The sequence below is a fragment of the Melopsittacus undulatus genome, chromosome 2 (genome assembly GCF_012275295.1).
Source record: "Melopsittacus undulatus isolate bMelUnd1 chromosome 2, bMelUnd1.mat.Z, whole genome shotgun sequence".
NCBI lineage: Eukaryota > Metazoa > Chordata > Aves > Psittaciformes > Psittaculidae > Melopsittacus > Melopsittacus undulatus.
In genome coordinates, this window is record NC_047528.1 from 42,257,148 (window position 1) to 42,267,696 (window position 10,549).

A 10,549-nucleotide genomic window follows, 5' to 3' on the forward strand; every position below is an offset into this window, starting at 1 on the left:
AACACCCCGGGCTACTAACAAGTGCTTCCGATAAATTAAAAGAATGCATCATTGTCTCCAGAAAACCGAAATCGTGTCCCATCAAGTGACGTTTTTAAAAGCCGGTTCACCACGCGGCAGGTTTCCTTCAGAAAGCGGTTAAAAGCTCCCTGTGGTTGGTCGGGACCCCGCGTACACCGCGAACTTAACCTTCCTGCCTCACGACCCCCTGACCAGGGCTCTCCGGGCACTACCGCCTCTCCGGGCACTGTGGGCGGGTTCGGGGGCGGCCTCACGCCTTGGCTTCCGCCCGGCCGTCTCGGCCCCGCCGCCTCCGCTGCCGGGCCGCAGCACCGGGACCCGCAGCACCGCAGGCCGCGCCGCCATGGGCGTCGCTCGACACCACCGGCTGCTGCTGCTTCTGGTGCTGCTGGCGGCGGTTTGGGGTCTGTGTTTCTCGGCGGGGTCCCGCTCCCCGCAGCGGCGGTGGCCGGTGCCTTACAGGTGAGTGGGTACAGGCGGACGGGAGCCGGCGGGCAGAGGCACGCCTCCGCGGCTGCCCGCACCTGACTGCCCCCTCTGCCGCATCCTTCAGGGCCCGTCAGCTCTCCGCTGGTTTGCTTTGGTTATCTCATTTTTAGACTAAAATGGCCATGAATAGTTTCCCCTTTTTAATCGCGGGGGTGTTTGTCGTCTATGCAATATTGGGTGTATTTAGCTAGCAAGGGAGTGGGTGTCCCATCCCTGTGAGCTCTCCCGTCAGCAGTGGGAATGACTGCCCTTGCTTTAAAGATGATCCTTTAATTTTCGTTCTAGCGAAAAGTTACGATGAGGAAGTCAGGCTGCAATGTATTGTATTTTTTAAAATTTAACTTTCCTGCATACTTCTGTTTATATTAAATGAATCGTATAAACTCCCCATTTCTGCTGCAGTTTTCTTGGCTCCAAAGGAAGACGGGGTGGTGTTGGGCAAAGCAGAAGAATGCGTGTTATTGCACTTTACTGGAGCAAATAGCTGCAGTTTGAGTTATGCTGAGGAAATGAGCCTCTTCAGAGAAGAGCTATGCTTGTGTGTGTATGTTTTGTGGGTTTGCTGTTTGTAAAGGGAGGTGTTCTCAACATTTAACTGCTATCTTATACACACCTGAAGTTTTGAAAGCCTGTTGTGTAATTTTGAGCAGTTATGTTTGTATCAGGTGATGCCTGAAGGAGCTGATCTTGCAGTCACGAGTTGTTCAGATTTTCCAGCAAGTTCAGTAGTTGCAAGACTGGGTCATGGGGTGGTCAAACTGGAGTGCAAGCCTGTCAGTGTGAGGACCTCAGAAATGTGGTATTTTAGTGCTTCTTAACATACTTGTTACCTTCTTGTCACATGCGAGGTGCAGTGGGAGGGGAAGTTGAAAATACAAGGTATGCAATTCAGAAACAGTACTTAAATGTGTGGCTGGCGTAAGTCTTTGCTTTGTAACTGTGTTCTTTTCTCAGCTTCCTTTCCCTTCCCTTTTCCCCTGGACAAAAAGCTGACATGGTGAAGTACCCAGCAAGCTTGGAGAAGAAGTCGGCACTGACAGTCAGTCATGTCTCAGCAGGGCTACTGGCCTTACTATGGCTCAGGAAGTCCCATGTCCTTGAGTCATCTCATGGCTGGCCTATTTGTGGCATTCAGTAGCCCTGGATGACTGAGTGTGTTTGGTTCTCAGGCTGTCCTCTGGGCAGAGCTGTGTTTGCCAGTCTGTCTTGGTAACAGGAATATAAGACCATATGTTTTAACTGAAATACAAGGGGTGAATCTGAGGGAAATTGGTGAAAGAAAGACTTGTTGGAAAAGTGTTTTGCTGTTTGTATATAAAGTAATAAGTAACCAGATTCGGTCTTTGGGTTTTGAGACTTAATGGGAATGGTGGATGGAAACAGTGATCCTTGCAAGGTTCTTAGACTTCATTATCTAAATTAGCATAGAGGAATAGAATATTTTTGTTATTGTTCTGATGTTGGCAATATTTTAGAGGAAAAACAGCCCCATGGGGGGAGCTCTTACTGTACGATATTTTCACAAACTGATCAATCACTGTGTAGACCAACTGTTAAGAGAATATTTTTGAGGCAGATCTCAACTGTCCTCTCCTCAGCATCCATGTGTCTTGGATTTTGTGGGTATAAGTCACCCTTTGTAATCTGCATTGTTTCAACTCCATCACAGAATCAACCAGGTTGGAAAAGACCTTCAAGATCACTATATCCAACCATTACCACAGGACTGCCAAGTCCACTACCAGAATCAGTCGTTAACATTATAATGTCCAAGTCATATAATCAGTTAATTTCTTCCATTTGAGCCATAATGTGAACATTTTCATTAACCTCTTTGAACTTTGGGATGTTAAAGTACACAGAAATAGTTACATGTTCAATAGATACCCATTTCCAGTAGTGTTAGTTAATAAATAACTGTGCTTTCCAAACTTGTTCTTAGCCAGGTTATATAAAAGAAGTTAAAAGAATTCAATGCTTGCTGTAATTCAGAAATGGCCATATGTGCTCTTTGCATTCAGGGTTCTTCAGTAACTATTTCTTATAAACAGTCTTTTGTCAGTTGCAGAAGAATTGTATTTCCGTTTGTATTGTGATCAATACTGTGTACAACATGACTGGCATTTGTGAGTCTGAAGTCCTGTTTCTGCAGATGCGCATCTCAGTATCTGACCAACTTGTGTAGCTCCGAGTGTTGCAGTGTCTGGATAACAGAACCTGTTTTTGGGGTGGCTGGACAGTTGGGCTGTCCCACTCAGGCCCTTAGGAAGCCACAAGGAAGTTACTCCAGCCAGGAAGCCGTGCTTATTGTTCTCTGTTGCTTCTCTTTCTCAACGCAGGCGCTTTGACTACCGTCCAAAAACCGATCCTTACTGCCAAGCTCGTTACACCTTCTGTCCCACTGGCTCTGCCATTCCAGTTATGAAAGAAGAGGATGTCATTGAAGTGTATCGATTACAGGCTCCAGTATGGGAATTCAAATATGGGGACCTACTAGGACATTTGGTAAGGTGATGTTTCTGTTTAACAAAGTTGCAGTGCCAAATTCAGCTGAGTTAAACAGAAGTTGTCAAGAATGGGAGCTGTAAGGTTGGGATGTGTTTGCATGGAAGAGTATGGGAGCACTCAAGTTCAGCTATCTATAGCTAAAGAAAAGAGCATGACCAGCACTGTTGGTGGGTTTGAATGTGTTCCCCCATGAAGCTTTGGCAGTGTTTTGTTTATTCACACCATTACATTTGTTCTTTTTTCTGCACCAAAGCTGCATCAAGAAAATATATTTATTTATCCCCTTATATCAAATGAAGTGCTTTAAGGAATCACAGAATCATAGAATGGCTTGGAAGGGACCTTTAAAGGTCATCTAGTCTGAGCCCCCTGCCATGAACAGGGACATCTTCAATTAGATGAGGTTGCTCATCTTCAGTGAGATGAGTCCTGCCCAGCCTGACCTTGAATCTTCTCTGACTTCTTCTGGCAATTCAAGTGAACTTAAATCAAGCATTTACCTGTATCCAAAAACTTGTTGCCTCCTTCAAAGCAGACATAAGAAGCATATTACCTCTGCAGAAGTTTTTGTACCTTTCGGACACCCTGCTTTAGCCTTTGCTATTGGTTCAGTACAATAATCCTGGTCTGCAGTGCCAGTTCTGCTCTGCTTGCTTGCCACTGTCTTAAGTTGAAATGCTAGATTACAGACTGCACAGTCGGTTCAACACTCTTACTGTAGTTCTTGGGTAAATACCATTTGATCCTCCTGGTTTGCACTTGTCTTATCTGTGTTTTCCAAACCATCTGTTGCCAGTTCTGTCCCGTAACCTTCACCTCCTGGAGCTGAAGGTGTTTTGTCCTCAAACTGTGATGCTGAAACCTGAAACAGCCATGAGCTGAGACCTTGTAAGTGCTGAAGAGAGCAGCAGTATTACCTGATATTAATACACTTTATTAGTGTATTAACTTTTCTGTTGTTAAAACCTTACATGTTTGCATGAACATGAATACCTGCCAGCAGTGGACAGCTGTCTGGTCTGAATGGTGGATTGTGCGGAGTTGGTTGCTTTCATGGTTCTTTCTTGAATGTTATGATCAGTATTTAAGACTGATCATTAAACTTTACTTAAGACTGGTCACAGACTTTCATATGTGCATGACTCCATGAATGAAGACTTTAATTAAAGAATCTCAATTTCAGTGATATTTATAGTTGTATCAGTAGCATAATTAAGCTTCAAAGCACAATCACTAGTGATTAAATACTAGTGAACATGAAGGAGCAACATCAGAACCAAGCACACAGAGTCAAAAATGGAAATAGCTTCAAATATCATGGTTGCTAAACTAAGGTTGGATTGATTTGTTTACAGCTTTTAAAAGAAACATTTATCTCATTCCTTTTGTGGCTTTAATTACTAAGATCTGGTTTTGGTAACTCTGTTCTGGTCTTTATTTCTTTGATATCCCTTTATGACATTGATTCAAAAGTAAATTTGAGTTTTGAACATGAGCTCCCACTGAGTATCTGGAGGCAGAATTCATAATGGATGGATGGACAACCACTGAGACAGTGTGATTCTGTAATAAAAGTATATGTGTGATACAATCCAGTATGTTGTGTACCAGTGCTGAATAATCCAAGGTGTTATAGGAACCTCTTTCCTTCTTCTTGCCTTGTTACACAGCAGCTTCCAAGTGTCTTATTTTCTGTACAGCTCAAGCTGAAGTAGTTTTTAAGTTAAAGTTTTGGGACTTTGGGTTTTTTTCTTTTTCAGAAAATTATGCATGATGCTGTGGGTTTCAAGAGCTCTCTAACAGGCAAAAACTACACAATGGAGTGGTACGAACTCTTCCAACTTGGGAACTGCACATTTCCACATCTCCGTCCTGGCATGGATGCACCGTTCTGGTGTAACCAGGGTGCTGCCTGCTTTTATGAAGGAATAGATGATGCACACTGGAAGGAAAATGGAACTTTAGTTCTTGTGACCACAATATCAGGTAGGCTTCAGATGCTTTGTGTAGTGCTAATATAAAATACAGAGTCAGACTTGCCTTCATGTAAAGCAGTATATTTTATGTTTGTAGGTTATTTACAGTGTTAGTCACCCATGCTAATTTCAAACTGAAATACTGTCTCTGCACTCTATACAAAAAGTGGTCTGAGGCTGCTGCCTTTTGAACAAAACACCCTGAAGAGTTGTTAAATGAGAGTCATTTGGTGTTGCTGTACAAAAACATTAAGTCTCTTGAGTGTAAAAATAGAAAACAGCTTGTACAGAACCATTACGGACTTGTTCACATGATTTCACCAAAACAAAACCTTCTATTGTGAAGTGACAGATGACTGCTGAGATAGGAAAAACTGGTGGAAATCTGTAAATTACTGGGCAAACAAATAAAGCATATTTAGAAATTCTCAGAAATGTAAAGAATACTAATCCCTTATTTCTGTCTCCACCATTATGTGTTATAAAAACTGCAAATGTCCCCAGTAATAGGTCCGTGTCATATGGTGTAGAACAAAATCGGGAATTACACCTCTACGTAAGTGGAAGATCACCAGAATAGCTTCCTTGTGTATATTGAATACTGAAGTCCTAAAATAAAAAGGTCCTTTATATAAATCTGGCTGACTACTGTAATAATACAGCAAATGACTTACAAATAAAGCCCACTGAGGACTTAGAGAATTGCAAATTTTGTGATAAAATGACTTACTCTGCAAAGTTAGCTGTGTACAGGTCACAGTGGAAAGTTACAGATAGTGTGATGTGGTGCTTTATGTTTGCTCACATCCACCTTCAGCAGCTTTGCTGGACTTAGTCTCTAGATAGTCTGTCCAGTGCTGAAAATTACTGTTGAAGGAGGTGAACAGGTGTGAGCTCAGATGAGACATTTGAACAGGTTGCCCAGACATGTTACAGCTGCCCTATCCCTGGCAGTGTTCAAGGCCAGGTTGGACAGGGCTTTGAGCAACCTGGTCTAGTGGAAGGCGTCCCTGCCCATGGCAGAAGTTCTAGAAGAAGATCATCTAGAAGAACTAGATGATCTTAAGGTCCTTTCCATCCAAACCATTCTATGATTCTGTGATCATGAGCTGAACTTGCTTTCTTCAAAGAGCAGGCAAAAAGCATCCCATCTTGTGAGAGGGGGATTTAACATATGAAACAGCTGGTCCTCTTTGCCTGTGTGAGATCCTATACTGCTCTTTGTCAGCAGACCACAGTGAAGCAATCTCATTTTCCTTTAACGCCTACTGGCTGTGTTAACATTACTTAGGGGTATGTTTCTTCTGTGAAATAGGGCAGGAATAGCCAAAGTCAGATTTTTGATTGCTTAGGCATCTTCCTAGAGATTCTCATGGAGACCCGCATTAACCTGTAATAATTTTTGTTTAATTTAAGAGGTTAAGGCCAGAACTTCATCTAAAGTTCATCTCAGTCTTGTTAGGAGAGACAAATCCTTTTTAATAACATGCCTTAAAGAATACACACTTGGAAGGTAATCTGGTAGGAATTAGAGAAGCTGATGGGGAGCTTCACGTCCATATATAGCAAGCTGTTGTTTGTGTCTTCGGATGTCTTGTGCAAGAAGAATCTGCAAAATTTGGTTGTGCTGTGAATATGAGGTGACAGACAGATCTGAGTCATGGATGGTTGTACTGTGCTGTGGCTGAGGAAGGAGAGGGTGGGAAGGGCTCAGCTGAGGTGCAGTGCTAGGACTGCAGGAAAAACAGAAGGAATATTAGCCCTGTCCATCAGCTGTATTTTGGAGCAGAGGCTGGTGCATCACCCATAGCAAGCTAACAGAGAGATGAGTTGAGTTAGAGATGTCTTCCTCATTCCGATTGTGAAAACACCATCATCAAAGTGCTCCAAACATGTATTCTAAATTAAGAAATAAACCTCAAGGGCTTCAAGTTCCTGGTCTTCACACCCCACTTATCATTTGGGTTTTAGTTCAGTTTGCTGTTTGAGGAGCTGCTAAAACAGCAGGTATCCTAGTCTGGGATTTCTTGGCTAGAGACATGAAACTTCTGCCCTGAGGCTCTTTAAGATCCCTTCCAACCTGAACCATTCTGTGAATTGCTGAATTTAGATAATACTTCAGGAAGTGCAGAAACACCTGTTGTGCCAGTGAGCACTGTGTTAGCATCTCTGGTAGATTTTGCCACCTGCACTGCTTGTCTGCATGGAAAAAACAAAATCAGAACTGTCACGGTTCCCTGATGTTTGGATGTTTTGGCATAGTAGCAGGAAATAGGGCAGAAAAAGGAATTGCAGTTTAAATAACTTACATGTAAATATAGCTTTTTCAGCTGGGTATTGCTTCTCCCTCCAACTTAAGCCTTGTGTCCTTGTATGGTCAGGTAATGTTGCATGTAAACTTCTGCAGGGAAGGGAGGTGGACCTTGAAACAGCTGGAGAATATTTTGAGTCATGTATTTGTTACCTTGTCTCTAATACTTATTTTTGTCTCTATAATACTTATTTTCATTTATTACAGGAACCATGTTTAATGAAATGGCAAAATGGGTGAGACACGACAATGAGACTGGCATTTACTATGAGACTTGGACAGTTCAGGCAAGTCCTGACAAACAGTCAGTAGTGTGGTTTGACTCTTATGAATGCTCTAAATTCATACTGAGAACATACCAGAAGCTGGCTGACTTAGGAGCTGTCTTTAAGAAGATACAAACAAACTATACAAGCATAATTTTATTTAGTGGCGAGCCTGTTTATCTGGGAAATGAAACATCTATTTTTGGACCGGTAGGAAACAAGACATTGGCAGCAGCTATAAGGGACTTTTACTACCCATTCAAACCACATCGGACAGTCAGGGAGTTTTTTGTGGATCTTCTAAAAATTATTGATCGTGTCATCTTGAATCATCAGTTTTACTTCTTCTACAATTTGGAATACTGGTTTTTACCTATGAAGTTCCCTTATCTCAAAATAATTTATGAAGAGGTCCCATTACCTACTGGAAGCAAAACATCCTTCGATGTGTAATGACTTACGGAAGAACCAAACGTGCCCTTATGACAGAATACTCCTAAGGACATGGGAGTACTACCATGATGGGGTTCAAGTGTTCCACTGCCAACTGTAAAAGTTGTGTTGGGAAGGCTTTGCTAGACCACATGAAAGACTGCCTTTTTTTACTTGTTACCTGTATAGCTTCAGTGTCTCTGACGTGGCTGGCTTCTGTGTGATCTGCTGTCTAATGGTGGGCCAGCGTGGCTGCTCTCAGCTAGACTGCAGTGCCAAAGGGTGCATGGGAGGCAGCCTGCCTGCTCTGGTCTGCACATAGATGGCCATGTGGCCACTACCAGGGGTGGATATGAGCATTACAAGGAATTCCTGGTCTGACCAGCTCAGCTAATCCATGTGTTGGAGCTGACAAACCTGAGTGCCTGGATGTGCCCAGTCCCCTCAACATGTGCCTTCCATTGACATTTCCATATTTCTTTGGTTTGTACAACTGGGGCTTATGAACTGTTCTCTGATTTGTGACATAGGTGTTTGTCAGGGTGGGAAGGGGCAGAATCTACCAGAAGATGGCATGGGTGGTATCTTTTTCCCACTTTGTGTCCTTTACTTGCACTGTAAACATAATACAGATGGCTCTTCCCAAGATTCATGTGTGTTTTCTGGCACAGATAAAAGGTGAACAGCCTGTTCTGATGTCGGCATTGATGCACAACTGCAGCATTCTAGAAGTCTCCTGTCTTGAAATCTGCTCGAGTCTTCAGTTAGGTTGGTTTCATAGAAATTGTGTTTATATTACTTTTAAATGTCTTTAAAAAGCACAGAATCCTTACTGTGAAAGAAGCAGTGGCAGTTTGGGAGGTGTCAAAGTCACAGAAATCCATGCTGGTGATGGATTTGCCTGTGAGAAGTGAGTGCTGTGTGCTTAGTGCTCAGTGCTGTGTGCAGTGATGGTGCTGTGCCAGCTGCAGTATCCCTGAGTCCTGTTCCAGGTGATCATGGTGGAGCAGCTTGGCAGTGCGTTTCTTTTAAACCCAATTGACCAAAGCAAAGGGAACATCAGCTTTCTGGAGACCAGCAAGGTGCCTGTGCCCTAAACCTATCAGCAGCATAATCGTCTCCAAATGTACACTGATCACTTTAGTTTTCTAACTAGCTGCGGAGGTTGTTGCCACATCATGGCTAATCAGTGACACAGGAACCCAGCTCTGCAGTTTCAGCTGGCTTGGGCCGAGTTAAGAACCTAGTGCAGGCAAAGAGGGGAGTATGCAGTGATTTGATTCAGTTCATAAGAATGGCAAAAAATTAACCTTGTGTTAAAAAGTCGCTAAAATTAATTAGTTGAATTGCATTATCCTGTAATGGGATGAGCATGACAGCGGGAGATGAATGAGATAAGCACCTCTGTGCTGCAGGGGAAAGCTGCTCATTAGTTTCACTTATGTGAGACTTCATCTTTTGCCTCACCTTGAAGACTTTACCCTGCAACCAGCTCTTGCTTTAACCAGCTGAGGGACTCCTGTGAGTTTTTCAACTGATACTATGCCATCTAGCATAATACTATCAAAATGGCTATGAGCAGCTAGAGCAAAGCATCATCACCTGAAACAATTTAATTTGGAGGGTTCATACCCCCTCTGAGAGTCAAAATCTCTTGAAGGGCTTAATGCTACAGGCCATGGGGAAGGGACTGTTCTAAAGCATGTCTCCTGCTGCATGAAGGCTGTTGCAGAGTTCAGAGAACAGCTTTTGGGTGCCAGAGCCTCAAAGGGAAGAAAGAAGCTGGCCATCAGATAAGTCTGCAGGACCTTCAGCCCAGATACTCTGTTACTGTCAAGAGATTTCAGTGTACAGGATTAGGAAATTGACCCTTTTCCTCCTTCCCCCACACCCTAAATACTCAAGCCTTTGTTTGGGGGAGGCTTCAGGGGTGACACTTCTTTATCTCTTAGATCTTGCTCCTTGGGGATAAGGCAGCAAAAGGGGTCTGATGCTACATCCATCAAAGTTCTTGCCTTACTAGTGTTTAAATCAGGCTTTGAGATCCAAGTTGCCTAGTTGCACATCATAGTTCTGTATCTTACAACCATGTAAGACTGTACAGCAGATGAGGTACCAGGTATAGTAAGTCTCTCTCCTTATTCATGTAACAAACCATGACAGCTGATCTTCATGCAAGAGCTTCCTACAAAGGGAAACTATGCATTTTCTGTCATGTTGCTGTTCTAGTTGCTCAGCGTTTTGCCAGGAAATGCCAACTTACAAAAGCCTGTGTGGAAAGCAGTCGAAAGCACACAGCAGCCTCCACTTCAAAGTACGTGAACAACAACGGCCAGCACTGGATGTGATCCCACAAGAAAAACCTTATAAAAAGGATGAACAGATGAACATACAGAACATCTGAGGCTAATTGTGGTCTCACCATCCTAGTTTTGATGCTGTCAAAACTTCGATCACACCTCCAAGGAACTTGTTTCTATACCACCAGTATTTTAGGAGAATTAACTTAAGTTTGTAGTCTGAGCTACAGACACTGAAGTTGAGTC

The 10,549-nt window shown here is 43.0% G+C and overlaps 1 protein-coding gene across 1 annotated transcript; it reads left to right on the forward strand.

Annotated features, from left to right (window-relative positions):
- The first annotated feature begins 173 nt into the window (after nucleotides 1–173).
- CLN5 (CLN5 intracellular trafficking protein) lies at nucleotides 174–8,651 on the forward strand. The gene is made up of 4 exons (XM_005148129.3): nucleotides 174–483; nucleotides 2,850–3,015; nucleotides 4,779–5,004; nucleotides 7,513–8,651. The coding sequence occupies exons 1-4, from the start codon at nucleotides 365–367 to the stop codon at nucleotides 8,022–8,024; spliced, it is 1,023 nt and encodes a 340-aa protein (XP_005148186.2). The 5' UTR covers nucleotides 174–364; the 3' UTR covers nucleotides 8,025–8,651.
- Nucleotides 8,652–10,549: the final 1,898 nt, after the last annotated feature.